Consider the following 25,247-nt stretch of genomic DNA (forward strand, 5'->3'; position numbering starts at 1 on the left):
TCGCAAGCCGGGGCGTCGAAGCTTTGACAGGAGCACAAAGATACAATGTATTGATATAAACGAATCAAGGTTTTGAGGGCGAGTACCCTTTAAGTTCTTGGGCCGGGGATAGACGGTGTCGGAAGGTGGGGGCTCGGCCCTATGGACAACGTATGGGTTGTGACTGGGTGGGGCTAGGGCAGAGAGGGGGTGGGGCCTGGGCAGAGAAGAGGTGGGGCACAGCACATCTGGCCCGTCTGGACATTTAAGTCTGGCCTGACTTTGTGATTCCTAGCGTTTTTAAGGGCAGGTACAGAGCGTTCCCTGTGATGGATTTGGGGCGAGTAATTGACAGGGTAGGGCTGGCGACATTCTTGTCCAGCGTAGTGGCCCCGTTAATAGCCCGAAGCGCACCTGGTAGAGCGCAGGCCCCGTGAGCCCTGACCAGCCTGACGTAAACTCATTTATAGGAAGAGAGCATACAGAAAACCCAAGAGCAGTGCCGATGCCATCGAAGTCCTCCGTGCTCCTGGCATTTGCGTAGCTAGATGGAGAATGGCTATAAAACTCTGGCAATTGGGCACCTGTAAGCACTAATCTGCACATTTTTGGGACTTAACCCTTTGTGTGTCTGGGTTGGCACATCCGGTCCACTTTGCCAACCGTTTATATGTGGTTGGAATGCTAAGGATTACAAATGGACAGATGGGACCAAATCTTTTTAAAATGGGGGTCACAGCAACTGGCCGCTGTGTCTGAATAAGGTGACGGGGGCAGCATTTCTGCGCTGGAGGGGTATCCACTAAGAGGGTGGTTTTGGTGGAGGAGAAAAATGGGAGCGCTTGTGAATCTGTGGGGGTGCAGAAAATCAGAGTTACCCAGAGCCCCATTTGGCCTTCTAATGGCACCGAAAGGGTTAAACTTGGTTTTGGCAATGTGTCTTTATACAGCTAAATATATTTTTTTTTTGTTGGACTAATATTTTGTTTTTAGGATGATCCTAGAAGAATATCATCCTCCCTTTATCAAGTCTAAAGCAATACTAAACAGAAAGCATCCCAAGGCAGACATTCGGGGCGGTTTATGGGTCAGGAAAAGAAAAGTTTGGATCACAGAAGCCTGAGCTGGTCGTGCATTACTTAGTTCAGTGAGAGAAGAATGAGGAGCGACAAAGAGAAGGAGAGAGATAAACGACAAAGAGAAGGAGAGAGATAAACGACAAATAGAAGGAGAGACAAACGACAAATAGGAGAGGGATAAACGACAAAGAGAAGGAGAGCGATAAACGACAAAGAGAAGGAGAGCGATAAACGACAAAGAGAAGGAGAGCGATAAACGACAAAGGGAAGGAGAGACATAAACGACAAATAGAAGGAGAGAGATAAACGACAAAGAGAAGGAGAGAGATAAACGACAAAGAGAAGGAGAGAGATAAACGACAAATAGAAGGAGAGACAAACGACAAATAGGAGAGGGATAAACGACAAAGAGAAGGAGAGACATAAACGACAAAGAGAAGGAGAGAGATAATGCCCATATTTAGTCCAGTGTCTTTGGTACTGAAATGGTTAATTGTCTTGTTTTTTTTTTTTCCTCCTGAGACTCTTTGAAGTCTGCTTTGGCCTCAATTCCCTTCAATGATACCCAAGAGACAAAAAAACATTTCATATCTTAGCTTTTTTTGTTAAATTACCAAAATATTGACACGCATATATATTAATGTAACGACCGGTTAAAAAAAATGTGTATTTCTCTGGAATTTTCACGTTTAACCCCCTCCACCCCACTGTGACTGGTCAGATTGACCCAGATGGCAAAATACAACAAGTTTTTACAAAATGTTACTTTTTTTTACATTTATCTTTTTTGGTAAATTTAGAATTTTTATTTGTATAAAGGAAACAACTTTCTAGAGGGGATCAGATTTTAGCGAACTGGCAGGACTAATTATCCCCCCCCCTTGCATTTCTCTAATATAGACGGTTCCATTTGGAAATCCCAATTCATGTATGGAATTTGAGTCCAAAGGCTTCAATTACAGCGCATGTTCAGGATTATTACATTATATATGCATATTTAAAAATATAGATCTAAAAAATAAAACAAACCAAAAAAAAAATCCATGTGCAATATAACATTTTTGTTATAATAGCTCTTATAATTTCCGACATTAATTAAAAAAAAAAAGGAACATTTGGCCTAACCAAAATTTTTACCTGCGTCGTGGACTCTTGGAAGCAAAGGGTTAATGTTCCTTAGAAAACAGACGTAAAAAAGTATATATATATATATTTTTTTTGTGTGTATATTTGTTTTAGGAAAAAAAATAGAAAGGACAGAGACGTCGAATAAATTCTGCTCTGTTAAAAAAAATTATCATAATTTTTTTTTTGCTTATTTTTGGTTTCTGTAAATGGACCACAAATGCGCGTTTTTTTTAATGAACAGTCTTTATCCTCGTTCTCTGTCGAAAATTCTAATTAAACGCTTCGGGTGCCCGCGGAGTGCGCATCGAGTTTGCCCCCGGGTGGCGCTCAAAGGGTTTAAAAGCCAAAGAAACAGCAGCATTAGTGATCAAGCCCGCCATGAAAAATAGGACTATAATATTTAAAATTTATGTGTTTTTTATATATATATATATTTTTAGATATTGATATATCTTTTTGTTTTAATCCAAACATAATGAAATATATTGCACTTTTTGAATTCCTCCTACTTAGATTATCAGAAGAAACTATCCCTAAACAAGCATTTGCTTCTCAGCTCCGATCAGTCTCGTCCCACCGAGGAGATGTCCTCCTTTGGCCACCAGAGTCCTCTTCTCTGTAGGCTTCTTCGCTGTCGTACCTGCGCGTTCCTCCTACGTTCCGGTCCGGCGTATACGTTCCGCGAGCTTCCGGAATGTCCGAACTAGCCACGTGTTCCTCGCTGAGCCTGCTGGCCCCGTGCGTGACGCCAAGAACCCCGCGTCCTCTCCTCTTACCCCCGAAGAACGTTGAATGCTAATGCTTGTTTCAGGAGGAGACAGATGCCGTATCTGCCCCACAAAGCGAGTGTTGTAGGATGTCAAGCGGAAACGTTTAAAAGGCAACTCCAAAAAAATAGTGAAAGTTCGTTGTTTAAATATATTGTTTGTCAAAGTTTTTTTTGTGTTTTCAGTTTAGATTTTTATTTTTTTTATGTAACTACAGTGATTTTTTTTTTCTCTGAAGCATGACTTCTTCTGCCTGAGGCGTCGGGTCCGGGTCGACTTTTGTTTGTATCGTACTTTTATTCCACGTACTTTCTGGTGAACGGCCGCTCGGTCAGCCATCAAGAGTTGTCCACGACTTGGTGCGGGAGCGTTACGGACGAGCCGTTGATAAAAGAACCTTGCTTGTCCCGTCCCTTCAAGAAGAAAGTGAGAAGTTCGCCTTTGCCTTTGACGTAAATGGGTCCTCTTCTCACAAAGCGGAAACCGTATTCCTTGAGGATGTCGTGCGTGTCCTCGACGACCTTGAAAACAGGTGAGAATGTGGAGATAATATGAGTTAAATGTTGCTTTTACAACTTTTTATTTCGCTCTGCAGGGAAAGTTTAACGATTTCTTGAGGCTGAGACTCGGCGAGAACGTCCGGCTGGTGGAGTCCCTCCAGACTTGGCATCAAAGGTTCGCTGTAATCTTCTCCTTCTACGCTTGGTAGGATCTTGGGGCCGGTTTCCTAAGCCGCCCCGCAGGTTAAGAGACCTCATTATGACAAATATGTTACCTGAATGTTCCCCATGACCCCGGTGGACTCCATTCTGCTGGCCACGTTCACCGTGTTCCCCCAGATGTCGTAATGCGGCTTTCTAGCGCCTATGACTCCGGCCAACACTCCTCCTTTATTGAGACCTGGAAAACACATACGCCGTGAATTTCAACTCATAACCCAGAACCATCGTCCGCGGCACGCGCCCCATCCCTAGTATCCGATTAAAAGTACGTTCTCCACTATATTTTGTGTTTTTTTTTATTTACCCTACATGTAGTTTTGGCCCAATAATATAAAGTTTTCAGGCAGCTGCATCTCAGCCGTTTGTATGATTCTCGCTCTATTTTCTGACCCTCAATCTACTAAACCCCCCGACTCCTTATCATACTGCCTGTGGGAGACAATAGAATGGTTCAGCCTAAATCACCCAGCCGGACTCTAACTAATGAAAGTCTATGGAGGAACGGACTTCATTAGCATCGCCATAAAGCATCAGCTCAGTGTGGTGTTTGAGCCGGGAAAGTCGCCCAAAATATCACATGACTGACAGCAACGGCGTCTCCAGGTCTGCAGATAAAGGGAGTTTATTGGAACAGAATGAGATAAAACCAGGTTTTTGTCACCGACCGACATTACTGTATACAGTGCTGGGGGTTATATTACTGTATACAGCGCTGGGGGGTTATATTACTGTATACAGCGCTGGGGGTTATATTACTGTATACAGTGCTGGGGGTTATATTACTGTATACAGCGCTGGGGGGTTATATTACTGTATACAGCGCTGGGGGGGTTATATTACTGTATACAGCGCTGGGGGGTTATATTACTGTATACAGCACTGGGGGTTATATTACTGTATACAGCGCTGGGGGGGTTATATTACTGTATACAGCTCTGGGGGGTTTATATTACTGTATACAAAGCTGGGGGTTATATTACTGTATAGAGCGCTGGGAGGGGTTATTACTGTATACAGCGCTGGGGGTTATATTACTGTATACAGGGCTCGGGGTTATATTACTGTATACAGCGTTGGGGGGTTATATTACTGTATACAGGGCTGGGGGTTATATTACTGTATGCAGAGCTGGGGGTTATATTACTGTATACAGCGTTGGGGGGTATATTACTGTATACAGCGCTGGGGGTTATATTACTGTATACAGCATTGGGGGGTTATATTACTGTATACAGCGCTGGGGGTTATATTACTGTATACAGTGCTGGAAGTTATATTACTGTATACAGCGCTGGGGGTATATTACTGTATACAGCGCTGGGGGGTATATTACTGTATACAGCGCTGGGGGTTTACATTACTGTATACAGTGCTGGGGGGTATATTACTGTATACAGCGTTGGGGGGTGTATAACACAGCAGTCCATAGGACTTCCCCTTTCATTTCTCCCTCTATATAACACTTCTTTGCCCCCCCCCGTGTGCTTTCTCACCTATCCTCAGCATGAAGTTGTTAAAGGACTGGTAATTAATGTTCATCAGAGTCACTTTCATAGCCAACGCAAAGTCTGCCAGGTCTGCCAGGTGCTGCCAGCGCTCTTTGTCCGAAATTTCTTCTTTCTGTGAAAAGTTTTCAAAATGAAATTAGAAACAGGACACAAAACAGAGACGCACATATTTTGGAGGGGGGTCCTTAACCCTTTATACACTTTGTGTCTCTAAAGTTGGTGCATTCTGTTAAAGGTTTTATATTTCAGATAAAACCACAAGAGTAACCATGAAGCGGGGGCGCTGCCAGGGGCCGAGTAAAGTCTCACCCACTCCTTTTATGAATTAAGCGCCCAAATTCGTTACCCTAGAAATCTTTTACAATAGGGCGCTCTCCATAAGACCGCACTCCACAGGCTCACTCACTTTTATTGTGTTGTTGTAGCCATTTGTGTTGGGGTCCGGAGTGACCCCCGAGGCCGCCATGTAGGTGCTGCCGATTGTCTTGATTTTTGTGATGCATCGGAACTGCGGCTCGTCCAGCAGCTAAGAACACAGAGAGACTTCAGAGACCCCGCTTACAGCATCAGGACATGGAGCATATCTCACATGCAAAGAACATGGACGTTCACAAACGGTTGCCCGTCATGCAATGCGTAAGGTCTACGTACCGCGTCGAAATCCGAGATAATCTCATTGAGGAACCTCAGACACTCGATTCCTCCATTGTTGATGCTCTCCTCGGTATAAAAGTCTGAGAAGTTCGGAATAGACGCGAACATCACCCCGATTTCGTCGTAGGACTGGCTGTATAGCTCCTGCGGGAGAAGGAAAGAACGTATCAGAATCCGGAATGTTCCGTATGTTTGGAGCACGGAACCTGCTTCTAGAAACCACGGGATGATATTTTTGGCCATCGCTCAATCCGGTCCAGGAACGGAGATCAGTGAGAACACGAGCATGGTGCGTCGGGTCATTGGTGGACGCTGGGAAGTCACAGCGGTCGCTAAAATAAAGGCTGTCTTTTGGTCTCTTACCTCGTCTCGCTTCTTGGAGCCCAGGAAGTGTCTGGCCACGTGTTCCGGCAACATGTTTGTGACTAAGGCTTCGTTCCAGCGTCTCATGTCGTACACCTTCTCCTTCTGCTCATGAACATCAATCTTCCACAGAAACAAGGTCCTGGCCAACTTCTCCACCTAAAACGAGAAGAAAGGAGACCCAACAAATCTCATAAGAACCTCAAAACATAGTCAGAGACGGAATGTCTTGATCTTGGCTCAGGAGGATCACGGATAAGATGATATGTAACATGTGAAGGTTATTCTGAGAACATTCTAAAGAAATATTTCAATCACATGGATCCAGGCGGGTACAGAAGTGTATTTTTGTATCGTATGAAGCTGCTGCACAGTGAGTTCTTTGTTTCGTTTCTGTGGACTCGTGGCACCCGCATTGACCTTGTGATGTGACTTAGCATCTGCTGCTCCTTAAGGCTCAGAGGAAGTCTAAGCTGCCCTGGAAAAGCCCACATACTGGACCCGGGGCTATTGTTAACTGTCCCGTAACCTCGTTCCTCGCTGTAAACCAAGATTGGAATCTATGAATGGCTCCTTGTTTCTAGTTCTGATTGCGCACCACGTCCCTTCACTCTGTCTCCGCTTTAATAATATCCACTCTTGTTCTTGAGACGTCTCTCTTTTGCATGAAGTAGATGTTTCAGTCCATCACACCACCTTGTAGCCGGACTCCATCGCACTCTATCCATCAGACTCTCTCAATCAGACTCCATCCAGGCCTTATTGTTGGAAAACCTCCCAGCCTCACCCCATCTGCTTCCCCCATCAGACTCTCCCAGCATCACCCTATCAGACTCTCCCAGCATCACCCCATCAGACTCTCTCCCAGCATCACCCCATCAGACTCTCCCAGCATCACCCCATCAGACTCTCTCCCAGCATCACCCCATCAGACTCTCCCAGCATCACCCCATCAGACTCTCTCCCAGCATCACCCCATCAGACTCTCTGCCAGCATCACCCCATCCCACTCTCCCCCAGCCTTAACCCAATTCAACTTTCCCCAAGCCTCACCCCATCAGACTCTCTCAGCCTCATCCCATTACACTGTTCAACAGCCTCATCAGACTATCCTCCAGTCTCACCACATAATGCTCTCACCCAACCTCACCCCATCAGACTCTCCCCAGCCTCACCCCATCATACTCTCCCAGCTTCACCCAATCAGACTCTCTCCCGACATCACCCCATTCCACTCTCCCCCAGCCTTAACCCAATTCAACTTTCCCCCAACCTCACCCCATCAGACTCTCCCCAGCCTCACCCCATCAGACTTCCTCCATTCCGCCTCACTCTCTCAGTAATCCTTGCAGCCTCACTCCATGAATCTTTTTTATGGTCTATTTCCGCCAAGCCTCACCCCATCAGCCCCATTTCCTCAGTATTTTCCGTACTGATGTTATAATGTCTGACCCCGTTCTCGGTCCAGTTTTAGGACGACATCAATCAGACAAAATAAAAAAAGACACTCACGTGACGGGCGAAGTAGTAGAAGCTGAGCATCATGATAAAAATCATGGCCGTCATGGAATATTTGGAGGGAACCAAGTGCGTCCTGTACAAATAGTGAGAAAAATGGCTTATTATTAACCTCTAAATACCTCAAAGATAATCATTTTCATCCTGGAGTCCTAATTACCAAGACTACTGCCAACCTCTCACCTATTGGCCCAGGGGGGCATGTAAAGCCAAGTGGCCACATTGTGTTATATACCCCCCACCCTGGTGAACGGGTCACCCCTGTATGGAAAATTAGGATCACCCAGGGGGTGGAATTACCCTCATGACCCCCAAACACCCCCAAACATGTATATGACACTCTCTCCATTATGTAACTGCTGTCTGTCGGCATAGAGATAAATTATAAATAATTATTTCCTATGAAGGTTTAATCGCATAAAAGCAACACAGAAGCTTTTCTTTCAGTTAATATGGTAACAACCAATCAGTGCTTGCTTTTGTGTCACATGACAATTAAGTGTTCCCAGAAAAATGATGAATGAGACTAAATTGTACACGATTAAAAAAAAACGATTCTCCAGGAAGAGTCTGGATGTTCGTCGGGGCCGGGAAGGCTGTTTCTAATGTTGCATTTAGTTGGTCAGCCGAGTAACCGGAATCACTCGTTAAAAAGAGCCTCACGTGTAGCCGTTGAATCGTTTCCTGTCGTATTCGTCGAATATTGGCCTCCACGCGTAAATGTTCACCACCCCGACGGCGCCCGTAATCATCAGCATCAGCGTCAGCTTCACCATGTGGCTGACCTGCACCAGCATGATGGTGGCGATGAGCGCCAGCACGGCTATGTAACTGTAATATTTGGGGTTTTCCACGCAGCCCCAAGACTCCGAAGGCAGAGAAGTGCCGTTGAGGTTGACCGTGTAGTACTGCAAGCAGCTGAGCTGTGGGATGCAGAGAGGAAAGGCTAGTGACTATGGTGCTTGCACCATGGTGATGTGGAGGTGATGCCGCCATCTTGGATGGGGCAGTAAATGTGTTGCCTTTTTTTGTGCAAAATCCTGGCATATATTTTCACATTGGAGGGGCCGTTTTTTTATGCCGTCATCATGATGCTTTCAGGGGGGGCTCAGTTAACTGCTTCATGACCCTTATGAATCCTCGCAGGTACTGCGATCAGCAATGCACGGCAATGGAGCACAGGATTCCAAGTGAAAAGAGGGAGAAACAGGGTTTCTTTGGCTTCCAAAAATATTACATTTATATATATATATTTTTTTTTATTTTTTTAAGTAACTAGAAGAAGTAAAAATGAAATAAACTGTACAAAAAAACTAAGACTCCAGTCCCATGACAGACCCCCTGAGGTCTTTAAAGACATCAAAGGCATCTGGAGTCAAAAAAGTGTAAAAAGTAAAATAAATAAAATTAAAAATAATTAAAAAAAATAAAGAAAAAAATTGAAAAATAGGTGACCAAACACCTTGTGTCCCTCCCACTAGAAATATGTATATATTTTTAAAATAAACCCTTTCTTGCCCCAAAAGTTTAAAATGCTTAAAAAGAAACACCTATGTTATTAGTCTACTCGGGGGATGTTGCTGAACGTGAAACAGGGGATTTATTTTTATTTGTGAAAACAAAAACCTAATTAAAAATCTAGTTTTTATAAAAAAAAAACGTTTTCACAAATTTGCGTTATCTTTATGAAATGAACAGGTTGAACTTGGTACATTTGAGACGGTTACAATGTAGCGCGAGTGATGGGTCTCTCGAATCATCTCTTACCATGTCCACTATATCCGCCATCGTCAGTATAAAGATGGCAGACATGGCCCACGTGTTTCGCGCCCATCTGGTCCGGTCAATCCAAGTAGAAAAAGCAACTAACTTCTTTGGAAAGACCTGAAAAGTAACAGAAATCTTCTGTATCCATAAATTCCATTAATTTGCGTCTCTTCACCACATTCTGACCCAGTGCGGAAGCCTGAGCAATCTATGACATCATGGTTGGATTCACCCTTTTCCTTGTAAGGTTTACATTGTAGGTGACCCAATTTTAGTGGCCGGTACACTGATCGAGACTTTTATCCCTCGAGTATATTTGCCCCCAGATCTGACCCCTGAAACCCCATAAATAAAATATTTTTAATGAGTATTTGGGTCTAAGAAGCATTTATTGCAGGCAGTGTTGTAAAAAAAAATCAACACAAGCCTATTTCTATTATATTTCACCTTTAAATAATGACGGAATGTGCGAAAAAAAAGGAAGATTAAAAATTCACCTATAGAACGTGGCAGCAATGTATAGATGCATAGATTTTAGCTCTTGTTGACATAAGGAATACAAATATAGAAGAGCGGTGTGAGCCCCCGTAACACAGGATCAGGGCTTTTCTGTTTTAGCAACAGCATCAGTAGCGCTTGGGTAAGGGGCGACGCTACGTCTACTCCACGAGCCGGGGCATGGGAGGGAAGCTCTATAACATTAATCCTGCATTACTCTAACCCTGCCTGCACATCTGTGTAAATAAATCAGGGTGACATGGTGATGGTATATTCTGTTCCATGGTGAAATCAGGTGGCTCCCTGGGGACCCGGCCAACCATAACTAACATGCACACATACTCTAACACCATACACTAACATACATACGCACTCTCTAACACCATACACTAACATACATACGCACTCTCTAACACCATACACTAACACACATACACACTCTCTAACACCATACACTAACATACATACACACTCTCTAACACCATACACTAACATACATACACACTCTCTAACACCATACACTAACATACATACACACTCTCTAACACCATACACTACCATACATACACACTCTCTAACACCATACACTACCATACATACACACTCTCTAACACCATACACTACCATACATACACACTCTCTAACACCATACACTAACATACATACATACACACTCTCTAACACCATACACTAACATACATACACACTCTCTAACACCATACACTAACATACATACACACTCTCTAACACCATACACTAACATACATACACACTCTCTAACACCATACACTACCATACATACACACTCTCTAACACCATACACTACCATACATACACACTCTCTAACACCATACACTAACATACATACGTACTCTCTAACACCATACACTAACATACATACGCACTCTCTAACACCATACACTAACATACATACACACTCTCTAACACCATACACTAACATACATACACACTCTCTAACACCATACACTAACATACATACACACTCTCTAACACCATACACTACCATACATACACACTCTCTAACACCATACACTAACATACATACACACTCTCTAACACCATACACTAACATACATACACACTCTCTAACACCATACACTACCATACATACGCACTCTCTAACACCATACACTAACATACATACTCACTCTCTAACACCATACACTAACATACATACACACTCTCTAACACCATACACTAACATACATACACACTCTCTAACACCATACACTAACATACATACACACTCTCTAACACCATACACGTACACACGCTAACATAACAAATGATAATAACCCCCTTGAAAAAAAAGTTAAAAGCTGCCAGAAAGCACTACCGATACCATCCGCAATATAAAGACAGCAATTATCTGCTCTTACCCTTGGAAAAATAGCGGCGAGGGAACAGATCGTCAGGACCAAGAGAAGGAGCTCACCAATAACGAAGGTCACGTAGTTGGCCACCAGCCTTGGGTATGGAAAGAGGGAGGAGACGAGACAGATTACAGCTGGAGGCATGCTACAGGTGGGAGTATTAACGTTAAAGGAGCAGTTTAGTCCCCAAAATTGTAATTTTTATTTTTGATGCATGTTGGATTTTGAATTTTGCATGAAATGACTGCATGGGAATAGGTGCAGGCGTTCTTTAGTTATTACTGTATACAGCGCTGGGGGTTATATTACTGTATACAGCGCTGGGGGTTATATTACTGTATACAGCGCTGGGGGTTATATTACTGTATACAGTGCTGGGGGTTATATTACTGTATACAGTGCTGGGGGTTATATTACTGTATACAGCGCTGGGGGTTATATTACTGTATACAGCGCTGGGGGGTTATATTACTGTATACAGCACTGGGGTTATATTACTGTATACATCGCTGGGGAGTTATATTACTGTATACAGCGCTGGGGGGTTATATTACTGTATACAGCGCTGGGGGTTATATTACTGTATACAGTGCTGGGGGTTATATTACTGTATACAGCGCTGGGGGTTATATTACTGTATACAGCGCTGGGGGGTTATATTACTGTATACAGCGCTGGGGGGTTATATTACTGTATACAGCGCTGGGGGGTTATATTACTGTATACAGCGCTGGGGGGTTATATTACTGTATACAGTGCTGGGGGTTATATTACTGTATACAGCGCTGGGGGTTATATTACTGTATACAGCGCTGGGGGGTTATATTACTGTATACAGTGCTGGGGGTTATATTACTGTATACAGTGCTGGGGGTTATATTACTGTATACAGCGCTGGGGGTTATATTACTGTATACAGTGCTGGGGGTTATATTACTGTATACAGCGCTGGGGGTTATATTACTGTATACAGCGCTGGGGGGTTATATTACTGTATACAGCGCTGGGGGTTATATTACTGTATACAGTGCTGGGGGTTATATTACTGTATACAGCGCTGGGGTTTGGGGACTTCCCCTTTAAGTGTATCTTGGACAGAATATACCAGCGCCCCTGAAAGCCGAAGCACGATCGGTGTTCTCTCTCTTTACTCATCTATCTCAGTTGGTGTAAATATTACTGTGTTTTTCTGCCATGTTTAAAGTTGGTATAAATTTATATCCGTAAACACGATGCATATTTTTATAGACGCTCTTTTTACACATAAACATTTTGTGCTTCATTTGTAAATTTTATCATTTTATTTTGAATCAGTAGTTTTTTCTACAGGGCATAGTCGGGCAACGTGGAGACCTTTTCTGGCTGTTGTAGAACAGCAAGTAAAATCCATGCAACTGCCCTAAAGTAGATAAGTGGAAAAGCCTCCCAGCAGAAGTGGTAGAGGGTAATACAGTGAGGGTATTAAACATGCATGGGATAGACATACGGCTCCTGAATCTAAGACGAGACCAACGACTGATTAAGAGTTGAGTCTTTACAGCAGGAGAAACGGGCGACTAGATGGGGGCCGGATGTTTCTATGTTTCTATGTCATTTAGAGAGTAGGCTGTGCAGCCCAACGCGTTTCGCTTACATTGGGTCTATGAGCATCTGTACAATGGCCGTGAAGAGTAGAACCACGCAGGAACAGCTGAAGGCGGCTCCGCTCTGTTTCTCCTTTTCCACCGAGAAACGCGTCTCCATCTCCGGGTTGATGAAGCGCATGGACAGACGGTAGGTGTATTTCCCTTTCAATCTGCAGAAAAAAGACTCGTTAAGGATAAATTCCGTCTCTATGGAGCGATTGTATTCCATCTCCATGTCCGCATTTAGTATTAATTAACTAATACTGAAACGCACACATAGAAGCTCTTTATATCACAAATGCACGTATTAATATTCTTTATTGTTTTATATAGCGCCATCGTATTCCGCAGCGCTGTACAATGGGATATGAATTGTATCCCACAGTGACTGCGCTGTACTGGAACATTATACTTATAGACCTCCGGCAGATTCCGCAGCGCTATTACAATAGGATGAGAAATAACAATAGATGAACACACGTTTTAACATGTTGGTACAGAAGGAGGAGAGGGTCCTTGTCCTGTGAGCTTACAATCTATGGGCGCGCTGCAGTTTTAGTTTAGTTCCCTGCTTAGCGTTTCAAGGGTGTATCGATTTTGGGTTGGGTATTTATATTTTATATATTTTTTTTAACTATATCGATGCAAGGTTATGTTTAGCGATCTCACCTGTCAGCTTTCTACTAGCGATGAGCTTGCAATCTATTAGGAGGTTGGGGGGGGTGGTTGAGACAGAAGGAGAGGGGCTGCTTGGGTGAGGATGGTTTGATCTGTACCAAGGAGGGGGTATGGAGAAGTCGGTGGCCGGGGATCTCAAAGGTGGGGAGATGTTTTCTCCCCAGGGTGCAGGTTGAGGATAAATTGTAAGCTCCTCTGAACAGATGGGTTTTTAGTTCTTACATTTAAAATAAATAGAGGAGAATGTGACAACAGATTAGAAACCGGTGAACTATTTATTATAAAATAAGCTTAAACCCTACAAATATTGATCCAAAATATTTACAGGGATAGGGGGGTGAATGCCTGAGCCCTGAGGTGAAGAGGAGGGGCTGCGAGCGCCATTAGGGACAAATCTGGTTTGAAGAATTTGAGTTCAGATTTTTTTGCCGTGGGCTCAAGGAACCGCGCACAGAGTAAGATGGAGCGATCTCCGTATCTCCCGTCTCTTCTGATCGGCAGGGAAGTCCTGTACCCGTTCAGTTTTGTTGTAGGTTCCTTTAGTTGAACCTCTACCTCCCTGAGGAAGGTTTGGGACTCACACTTGCACGGTTTCCCTCTCGAGCAGGGCTTCGTTGAGTAACTTGTTCAGTTCCTGCTCGTTCTGTTGGGCGTCGATGACCCTCTCGGCCAAATCCCTCAATCGAAGACGTCTTCTGGGGTTGGGGAATGAAGGATTCACCACCTGCGGTTGAAGTTTAGAAAGAAAAAAATTATTCATAAGATTATCAGAAGGTCAAATAGTAATTTTTTATTTTTTATTTTTTTCATTCCTAGGAGGGTCCATAACAGCCGCCCCTTGAGCCTGCAATGACCCAATCCTCATGGGTCCACAACCCGTTGTGTTGCTCACACACTTTGTGTGTAAACTCAGTTTTACCGCTCTGGGGAAGCAGGAACGCAGCAGGGTCACGTAACGTAAAGATGGCACATGTAGGCTGTTTGGGGGAAAAGGTGGCACAGGCAGGCTGATTGCTGAGGGTCCAATAAATATTAAAGATGGCCCTGCATGTCGTTGGTCCCTAACAGATGACGACCATCTTGCCGATGGCAACAACCAAGGCCTTAAGTTAAACTTTTTTGAAAATCTTTCCAACTCATTCTAATAAACCGTATGGATTTTCAGGCAATGCCGGGCAGTGGGGGTTATGGACTGATAAGGGATCGCCCTTCACTGACCCACAGACCTGTTAAATCGATTGAGGTCCGTACAATTAGACTATCCCTTATATAAGCAGGGACACTTGGCAGATATGGCCTCCCTTTCTCTGTCCATACATAAATGTCGATGAGACAGAGCTTTGCACAGCCGAGGGCACACTGTCAGTAAAGTGTCTGGCTTCACTCTGGATCGGAAAGGGCCTCATTAGAATAGATTTATAACAAGCGCTGCTGAACAGGAGCATTAAAATGGTGATAAAGCCCCTGAGTGTTCTTCTCTGGTTGCGAACGTCCGGAGGATCGTTGTTGGTCGCGCAGCAATGTAATTATCTAAATTTAATTACACGTCTGTTTCCTTATTAATGCGAAGCTTTCCTGCTTCTCAGTCAGTGGCCGGGCTTTCCTGCCGCCCTGGCGCATGCATTGGCCTCCTTGACAGAGACAAGCAGATTTCATGCGGTGGGCTACAGACGGATAAAAAAATTATATATAGAAGATAATAAAATAATAATGAGTGTCTCATAGTTTAGAGCGCGAATAGGAAAGTGTACAAAATTGTGCCTTCTAGTCTAATACCGGAAGGTGCCACATGGGGCTAACGCACATTTGTTCACTCTCGCACCTTAACACGCATCCATAGGTCCCATCCATAGGGACCGGTCGCCGTTCTTACCCTAGTGTCCAGCTCTTCGTTGTCGTCTGGCGTGGTGCATGTGGTATGGATGCTACCGTTGCACTCCTTGGTGTTAATCAGTTGGGGGGAATTTCCATGGGACGACGTCAGAGACAGCTTCTGAAAGGAACCAAACAAGGGGGGAAAAAAAGCCAAGAGAGAGAGATGGAGAAGTTATAGGGTAAAACATATTACATGATATAGAGAGTGGTAGTTACCAGGACCGGCCTTCTAGCTGAGATAGAAAATCTAGTTCATTGATATAAGCCTGATATATGTATAATCGGGTAATGAAAAAATGGTTGTTATGGGAAATTTATCAATGTTTATATCAATGTTTATGGAAATTTATCAATGTTTATGGAAACATCAAATCAGTATTCCGTAGAATATTCTATTTCTGAAATATTCAAGCTGCTCCTCTGCTGAGCACCCGCCAGACATATTGGTGGCAGAAATGGGATCCGCCGACATATTAAAACGAGTTGGGAAACATACCTCGGATGGACCTTTATCGCATGGTCATAAGAATATCTTGAATAGTATGAGAAAGCTGTAAGACTCACCACCCCATTGATGCCATTCTTGTTAACCGGCTGTTTTGGAACAACAACAAGGTAGGTTACGATCCCCTTTTCCCTCAGGTAGTCGCACCTGCTGCCCCCTTCTCCCGGCTCCACATCGAACTCTCCTTTCAGGCAGTCGAACGTGCTCTGTGATATGTGCACCCGTCTGTATGGGGGACAACAACGAAATATCACTGCGTGATGTCGGTGTTTTAGGCCTCAGTCTTCTGACGTAGCTTTCCTGTATTTTTCCAGATAGAGGAGGAATGGGGCAGAATGGAACAAGAGAAGGCATAGGGGTGTCCCTCAAACCATGTCGGATGGCAAGCGTTACCAGTTTGACAGACATTCACTCACCCTGGGATTCCACCAGCCTCCATTTTGTTTGCCAGGGTGACATCTGTTGACCACACGTCGTATTGCCAACGCTTCTGCCCCAGCACGCCTCCAATGACAGTACCCGTGTGGACACCGACGCGCATGTCCACGTCGGTCTTTGTCTTCTCTCTCACGTATCTAGAAGGTCAAAAATTCCCGTGAATAATCACAAAAACTGCACAGTCTTCCCGGTGAAACATTCCAGAAATATTTTACAATATAAAACCCAAAATGTTGTCCTTTAAGTAATTCTATGAATGGTTTTGGCTTGAAGATGAGGTCTTAGGCTAGGTTTGAGAAGATGCTGAGAAGTTCAGGTTGAAGACGCGGTTAAAAGCCATCCATATTTTGGAAATAAGACTAGGATGAAAGACTTATTTTAGAGGGTAACCCTTATGGATGTAGAAGATGCCCCTGGATTCATTCTAACTGGACACAAAGTGTTGTGGCACTGGAAGGTCCAGTGTCACCATTTAGACCAGTACTCACGATATGGCGTCGACCATAGCTAAGCCCATCATTATAGAGCAAACGGCATGGTCCTCTCTGTAGTCAGGCAGGCCACAGATACAGTAATAACAATCCCCCAAGATCTTGATCCGGAGTTGGTGGTATTTCTGGAAGAGATCAAGATGTTCTTCAAAACTAGAAGCAGATAATATCCCCCCCCCCGGCACACATTTTTTACACCAACGTGACCCATCTCATACTCTACTCCCTAAATCTGGAATCTTTGGCACATTCGAGACCCTATTTATGAAAGCCTATTATGGTGCTTTTTCTATATAAGTGAAAATAAGGAGGTAAAAGGATGTGATTATTGTCACCTTGCGCTCTATATATATATGTTAATATATGGTTATTGCGCATGGTTCACACTCAGCGTACGTACCGCTGCCAGCTTATCAAACCGGGCAAAAAGTTCATTCAGCAACTTCACCAGCTCATGGGCGCTGCAGTAAGATGACAGCTGCGTGAACCCCACAATGTCTGCGAAGAGTATGCTGCCGGGGAGAGAACACGGAAAGAACATACATGTGAATAATGTGTCTTCAACAAACTAGAAGACCAGTAACATGCGCATTCACCATCAAGTCTTTTCCTGCCCTTTGTACATTCATGCCGCCATACATTCAACTAGGCATGTCGCTAGAAGGCCACTAGTTGATGCTAACATTACCCCAGAGCTGGGTTCTCACAATGTCCCCTAGATACCCCTTACAGAAAGGTTGGCCACCATGTTGGTGTTCTAGGACTCTAGTCCCCGGACGTAGACTCATACCTGACGTTCTCGTGGCGGTACATGTACATGGTGTTAAACTGCTGCAGTTCCTTCTGTTTCTGATCTTTCTTCATATCATTCAGCATCTCGTCGGCGATGTGTTTGGGGAGGATGGAGAGCAGGAGCCTCTCCTGGAGAAGTGAAGACAATCACGGGTTTACAATAAGGAATATAGAAACGTCAGATAAGAAACATTCTGCCCATCGAGTCTGCACGTTTCTGATGTAGCCCCTCTTCATGAGGATTCCAACCAAGGAAAGTGACTCCTCGCGCTTAAAGCAAGACATTCCAGCTGTCTTTCTGGCGAGGGGATTAGGAGCCCCCAAACAGCTTTAGGTATCACATATTTCTGCAAAACCTCTTTAAATTAACTCCAAAGATAATAATAAAAAAACAAAATACAGATTTTTACTTTATTTGATCAGTGGTGTAGCGTTTCTAAATAAAAAAAAATCTCTGCTACAAGAGTTACATTTAAAACAGGCACAGGCACGCTTCTGCAGCGTGTATCAAAGAATACAATTTACCTTCGTATGGATCCTAAAAATAAGTGCTATTATTATTATCATTAGTAGTAGTATTGTTATTATTAATATTATTATTGCTGTTATTATTATTATTAGTTGTAGTATTATTATTATTGTTGTTATTATTATTAGTAGTAATATTTTTATTATTATCATTGCTGTTATTGTTCTTATTATTAGTAGCTGTAGTAGTATTGCCTTTATTATTATTAATTTTATTATTAGTAGTATTAGTTGTTCTATTTATTATTATTATAAGTAGTAGTAATAGTAGTATTGTTATTATTACTAGTATTAGTAGTAGTAGTAGTACTATTGTTGTTATTGATAGTAGTAGTAATGGTAGTAGTATTGTCATTATTAGTAGTAGTTGAAGTAGTATTGTTATTATTATTATTATTGCTGTTATTATTGTTATAATTATTATTAGTAGTAGTATTGTTATTATTATTTGTAGTAGTAATAGTATTGTTATTATTATTATTATTAGTAGTAGTAGTGTTATTATTATTAGTAGTAGTAATAGTAGTAATAGTATGGTTATTATTATTATTATTAGTAGTAGTAGTTGTAGTAATAGTAGTAATAGTATTGTTATTATTAGTAGTAGTAAAAATAGTAGTAGTATTGTCATTATTATTAGTAGTAGTAATAGTAGTAGTATTGTCATTATTGTTATTAGTAGTTGTAGTAGTATTGTTATTATTATTGCTATTATTATTAGTAGTAGTAATAGTAGCAATAGTATTGTTAGAATTATTATTATTAGTAGTAGTATTGTTATTATTATTATTAGTAGTAGTAATAGTATTGTTATTATTATTATTATTAGTAGTTATAGTATTAGTAGTAGTAGTAGTAGTAGTAGTAGTAATAGTAGTAGTATTGTTATTATTATTAGTGGTAATAGTATTAGTAGTAGTAGCAGAAGTAATAGTATTGTTATTATTAGTAGTAGTAATAGTAGTAGTATTGTTGTTATTATTAGTAGTAATAGTATTATTAGTGGTAGTAGTAGTAATAGTATTGTTATTATTATTAGTAGTAGTAATAGTAGCATTGTCATTATTATTATTAGTAGTAGTTGTAGTAGTTTTGTTATTATTATTGCTGTTATTATTGTTATTATTATTATTTGTAGTAGTATTGTTTTTATTATTATTAGTAGTAGTAATAGCATTGTTATAATTAGTAGTAGTAGTAGTATTGTTATTATTATTTGTACTAGTAATAGTATTGTTGTTATTATTATTATTAGTAGTATTGTTATTATTATTTGTAGTAGTAGTATTGTTATTATTAGTAGTAGTAATAGTAGTAGTATTGTTATTATTAGTTGTAGTAATAGTATTATTATTATTTGTAGTAGTAATAGTAGTAGTATTGTCATTATTATTAGTAGTAGTAGTTGTAGTAGTATTGTTATTATTATTATTGCTGTTATTATTGTTATTATTATTTGTTGTAGTATTATTTTTATTATTATTATTAGTAGTAGTAGTAATAGCATTGTTATAATTAGTAGTAGTAGTAGTATTGTTATTATTATTTGTAGTAGTAATAGTATTGTTATTATTATTATTAGTAGTAGTAATAGTTGTAGTATTGTTATTATTAGTCATAGTAATAGTATTAGTATTAGTAGTAGTAGCAATAGTAGTAGTATTGTCATTATTATTATTAGTAGTAGTAGTAATAGTAGTAATAGTAGTAGTATTGTCATTATTATTATTAGTAATAGTAGTAATAGTATTATTATTAGCAGTAGTAGTAGTAGTAGTAGTAATAGTATTGTTATTAGTAGTAGTAGCAGTAATAGTAGTATTGCCATTATTTTATTAGTAGTATTTGTAGTAGTATTGTTGTTATTATTATTATTCCTGTTATTATTGTTATTATTAGTAGTAGTTGTAGTGTTGTTATTATTATTGCTGTTATTATTATTATTAGTAGTAGTAGTTGCAGTATTATTGTTGTTATTATTGCTGTTTTTTTCTTTAGTAGTAGTAGTTATAGTAGTAGTATTGTCATGATTATTATTAGTAGTAGCTGTAGTAGTATTAGCGTTATTATTGTTGCTGTTATTATTAGTAGTAAAAGTAGTAGCATTGTTATCATTACTATTATTAGTAATAGTAGTAGTATTGTTATTAGTAGTAGTAGTAGTAGTAATAGCAGTAGTAGTATTGGTATTATTAGTAATAGTATTGTTATAATTATTATTAGTAATAGTAGTAGTATTAGTATTATTAATAATAGTAGTAGTATTGTAGTTATTATTATTTGCTGTTATTATTGTTATTATTATTATTAGTAGTATCGTTATTATTATTAATAGTAGTAGTAGTAATAGTAGTCGTATTGGCATTATTATTATTAGTAGTAGTAGTTGTAGTAGTATTGTTTTTGTTATTATTATTGCTGTTATTAGTGTTGTTATTATTATTAGTGGTAATAGTAGTATTGTTGTTATTATTATTATTTGTAGTAGTAGTGTTGTTATTATTATTATTAGTAGTAGTAGTAATTGTATTATTATTATGATCCCTTTAAATGATTATTAATTGGTTAATATATCACCATTTTATTCCGCAGCGCTGATGCCAACAATATGGAGACCAAAAAACCAATAGAATGTAACAAAATATCTAGCCTGAGACTTTGTTACAGAGAATTCCCAATGAGCTTCTTTACAAATAAACCCCTTCGGAAGGTGACAAAGCTTTATACCTCAGACAGGGCAGCGTGGCTGGTGTGTGGCTGGTGTGTGGATTGTGTGTGGATTGTGTGTGGATTGTGGCCGCGCATGCACAGCGGAGTGTGGGTGTTCACGTTACCCTAGTAGCCGGGATTAGGGAAGACCCGGCATAGCTGTCAATCAGTGATCGGCACTACGCAGGTTTATTTAATGAAGCGAGCGGCAAAACTGAATTTTCTGGAAAAGCGGCGCGTCTGTCGGCGACCAGATTCTTATCTGCGATGTGTTTCTGGGACGCAGATTGCTTTTAAATAGAAGAGCCAAATCCTGCCGTCTAGAAATGTAAATATTTCCACGGATACATAAAACATACGGGATTTTACATCAAACGGAGGCTGCCGAGGTTTGGAGTGGCCCCTTGGAGCACTTTTAACACTGCTGGGGTAGCTTTCTTTTAGTGATACGTGGTAATTACCTACAAAGTAAAAGGATTCTAGGCATACTAAGTTGGCATACCTACCAACTGTCCCTGCAGTGGAGGGACTGGCCCAGATATTCCCATCTTCTACTGCCATGGGTTGTATTTCACAATTTTGATGTATTATCTGTCACCAGGTGCTACGAATAATGTCTTGGAAATCAAGTTTTAGCACCAAAATATCACATTTTGGCCGCACTTAATCCCAGTTTTACAGGACACTGTGGCGGGGAGGAAAAAGGGAATCACCTGAAGAGTTCTGCCATTGAAAAAGGGACCCCCTGGCATCACAGTTCCACGATAAGTTCCTCATAAGAAACCCAAGTTTATAAAATTACATTGAGCTGCTTAATTAAGGGTGGTAGAAAAGTGGGACGGTCTCCCGGCGGAAGTGGTAGTGGATAATACGTATGGCATACACGTCACCAGCTTTATGACCGGCGTGTGCTTCACCAGAAGCTCGGGGTTTAGTAAAATAGAATGTGCGTGTCAGACCGCGCGGGGCATGTGTCGGAATTCCGGTTCTTTCCGCCCCAGCGGGGTTATCGGAGGCCGTATTCATTATTATTCAGATCCAGGGACCGTCTAACCTGGCAAGGGTTTCGTTTGAAGAAGATTTGCGTTATCGCGGCCCGCGGCCTCCAGTGACCCGCGGCCTCCGCTGCTGCCTGTCAGCCGCCTCATTACAGTCTAAATGTATCCGGAAGGCTTAGCATGAAGACAATAATGTCATTAGGAGCTGAAATAACCTCGCAGAGCGATGAAAATATTCCCACCGCTCCCTGCCCTGGTAACGGCGGCCTCGCTCCCGGCGGACTCCCTGCATGAGACCCGGCTGTGATCCTGCTCTGCTCATATATCCCGGAGCTAAACTTACTCCGGACTTCATGCCTCCTGGTAATCACACCTGGGGACACTCGGGGGTTTTCCCCCAGTCTCAGGGTCTCCGGAGCAGATTCTGGGGGTCACACAGTCCGGAGCCGACTCCTTCCTATTCCCCCCGCTGGGATCATATATAAGACTCCCAGTTGGTGCTATTGCTCCCTGTATGTTATGGCTGATCTCCCTGCTTGAATGCAGGTAACAAAGTGTATCTATAAATAATGACAAGTCAAGGTCTCCATGACGACCGGTATTAGAGCCATTTGGGTAACACATTTGCTACACAGAATCCTCACGATGGGCTATTAAAGGGTTAATATTTGGAGTCTCAGGGTCAGCAGGTATGGCGATGGACCCTCAGTGCAGGGGGGCCCCGCGCGTCACGTCAGGCCACTGCTTGTATCAGATTATTTATTTATGACATCACAACGTATTTTCAGCGCCGGGCTCCGCTGTTACCATGACAACAGAAGCCGTTTTGATGGGTTTGAGCTGTTTCGGCACATTTTGAGAGAATCCTCCCGCCCCCCCCCCCCCCCTTTACTCAATTCTCTCAGCAATCCAAAACGGGGAGGAAAAAGTAATAAATTAGCAGAAAATAAACCAGGTGGCGTCTGAGGCGCGGCCGGAACCTTGGAGGATCTCGTCCAAACGTAAAGGTGCTGATTCCGCTATATGGCCGGTCTGCGTTGCCGTGGTAACCGGAAGGTTCGATAAAGGCCTGCTCTCCATCTTCCGCTCCCATTAGTATTCTGCGAGGCTGCTGGGCTATAAATAGCGTCACACTACGGGCCTCGAGCAGCTGCGCACGTCCGGGGCCCCTGCTCCGGCACAGATCATAATCCCGCGGCCGGCTTTGTGCCGAGCGTACCGCTACCCGCTCTAAACAGGCATTTTATCAGCCATACCTCCCAAGTGCCTAAACAGTCCCGATTTCCATCAGATCCCCCCCCCCAGGGAGCGGTAACATCAACGGAGGTCTGTGCTGTTCCTTCCAAATATTAACCCTTGAATGTGCTGCCTTGGCATAGTTATAACCATCCCCGGGAGCCTTCTACATGAGCTGCCCCGGAGACCTTAATATTAACCCTTTAACAGCCCATCGTGAAGATTCTATGTACCGACCAAATGTGTCACCCAAATGGCTCTGATACCGGTCGTCATGGAAACTTTGGCTTGTCATTATTTAAAGATACATTTAGTTGAGTCACCTGCCTTCAAGCAGGGATATCAGCCATAACATACTGGAAGCAAACTGGGAGTCTTATATATGATCCCAGCGGGGAGAATAGGAAAGAGTCAGCGCCGGAACGTGTGACCCCCAGAATCTGCCCCGCAGATCAAAAACAGCCGCTCGCACTAAACTCGATGGGGAAGAATAACCATGCAGCTCCGGAGATCAGGAAGTTAAGATGGCCGCCCGCAGATCATACGGGTTTATATATCGCTTACATTAATCTGTCCTGAACTGAACCCCCCACCGACATGGGCGATCGGGGCCAGCTTAGCCATGTGAGCCTCCTAAGGCTTCTTATTAAAGGCCAAAGAAAACAATGAGGCTGTTTGATTGCGCGAGGAGCTCCCGGCTCGTTCCAGCGCTATCTGTCAGCAAACCGAGCACAAAAGGCTCTCTTATCCCAGCCGAAGCAGCCGGCACACGCTACTACCTCCAGCAAGAGCGTCATGTAAAACTTTAGTCATAGAGAGTGGCGGATAAATGGAACAGCCACCCAGCAGAAGTGGCAGAGGCTAATACAGTGAGGGATGTTTTAGGTTCAGAGCCGGAAAACATACATGGAGCTGATTTATCAACCATAAGAATTTCTTTTCCATGTTTTAAAGTAAAAATATCCGCATTATGGTCGTTTCACCAGATGACTGATACCTACGACTTGGAACAGTTTAGTCGATATTGGTTACGGCGGTGACAGGTGATTGGTTTATTCCTGTCACATGACCTTTTTTCATGTCCTTTATGTATTTGTAGCTGCACGTATCCTAAGGGGTTAGCGAGGAACGCTGTTCAACAGAACATAAGCATTCCAACGATTCCATAATGACTTCTACTCACATCTTGTTTCCTCTTCCTGGTATATGATTGGACGGTATTAATTAATTATGGAGAAAAGCAAATCTATGCGCAGAATGTAGAGACAATAAAGTGTCAGCTCCAGGGGTCTGAGTTCACCTGTGTGGGATCTCCTTGTGTTACTCGTCCCCAAGGAACATCCCAGGTCTGCCCCCAGAGCTTAGGCGCTTCTTGTAGGGGGCAGAAACGGGATGCGACCGCAAGGGGCAAGCGCTAACCATGAATGGAGGCAGGAAAGCCCAAGAAAAAGACTTGAATGGGAGAGGATAGGACCTGGGTGGGGAGAGGATAGGACCTGGGTGGAGAGAGTACTGGACCTGGGTGGGGAGAGGACTGGACCTGGGTGGGGAGAGTACTGGACCTGGGTGGGGAGAGGACTGGACCTGGGTGGGGAGAGGACTGGACCTGGGTGGAGAGAGGATAGGACCTGGGTTGGGAGACCGGGCAACTTGGTGGAGTAGTGATCATGCCTGAATGCCAGAGCCAGGCAACAAGCTCTGGTTATTGGAATCTCCGGGTGAAATCTGAACATGGCAGAACGTGGAAAAGGATTATTTTCTTAACATTCTAGACGGTTTAACGCTTAATGGTTTAACTAAATGGAGCAGCGCCTTTCGACTCCACTCTGGAGGAACACATCTCGGCGAGTTCCTCTGGAAAGGGAGCTTTGAGGAACCTCTGCTGAGCTTAGTCGTTGACGAAGAGTAAGTTGGAGTTGATGGAATCCTTGTGAATACTTTGTTACCAACTTAGAATCAGCATTTTGCGTTCAAGTCGCTTAGTGGTATTCCGGG

General features: G+C 42.5%; 1 protein-coding gene across 1 annotated transcript in view; it reads right to left on the reverse strand.

Annotated features, from left to right (window-relative positions):
* Window positions 1-3,120: 3,120 nt before the first annotated feature.
* ADCY3 (adenylate cyclase 3) overlaps window positions 3,121-25,247 on the reverse strand; it is a 43,850-nt gene continuing 21,723 nt past the window's right edge. Inside the window, exons 3-20 of the mRNA XM_053459697.1 lie at window positions 17,780-17,910; window positions 17,390-17,501; window positions 16,987-17,114; window positions 16,477-16,635; window positions 16,120-16,285; window positions 15,554-15,670; window positions 14,262-14,404; window positions 13,011-13,172; window positions 11,384-11,471; window positions 9,486-9,602; window positions 8,382-8,641; window positions 7,713-7,794; window positions 6,201-6,359; window positions 5,835-5,981; window positions 5,590-5,709; window positions 5,169-5,295; window positions 3,729-3,853; window positions 3,121-3,474 (exon numbers count right to left, since the gene is read on the reverse strand). Coding sequence (XP_053315672.1) covers window positions 3,292-3,474; window positions 3,729-3,853; window positions 5,169-5,295; window positions 5,590-5,709; window positions 5,835-5,981; window positions 6,201-6,359; window positions 7,713-7,794; window positions 8,382-8,641; window positions 9,486-9,602; window positions 11,384-11,471; window positions 13,011-13,172; window positions 14,262-14,404; window positions 15,554-15,670; window positions 16,120-16,285; window positions 16,477-16,635; window positions 16,987-17,114; window positions 17,390-17,501; window positions 17,780-17,910 — 2,526 coding nt within the window. The 3' untranslated portion in view covers window positions 3,121-3,291. The remainder of the gene's footprint in view (window positions 3,475-3,728; window positions 3,854-5,168; window positions 5,296-5,589; window positions 5,710-5,834; window positions 5,982-6,200; window positions 6,360-7,712; window positions 7,795-8,381; window positions 8,642-9,485; window positions 9,603-11,383; window positions 11,472-13,010; window positions 13,173-14,261; window positions 14,405-15,553; window positions 15,671-16,119; window positions 16,286-16,476; window positions 16,636-16,986; window positions 17,115-17,389; window positions 17,502-17,779; window positions 17,911-25,247) is intronic.

This window comes from Spea bombifrons, chromosome 3 (genome assembly GCF_027358695.1).
Source record: "Spea bombifrons isolate aSpeBom1 chromosome 3, aSpeBom1.2.pri, whole genome shotgun sequence".
In the NCBI taxonomy this organism is placed as follows: domain Eukaryota; kingdom Metazoa; phylum Chordata; class Amphibia; order Anura; family Pelobatidae; genus Spea; species Spea bombifrons.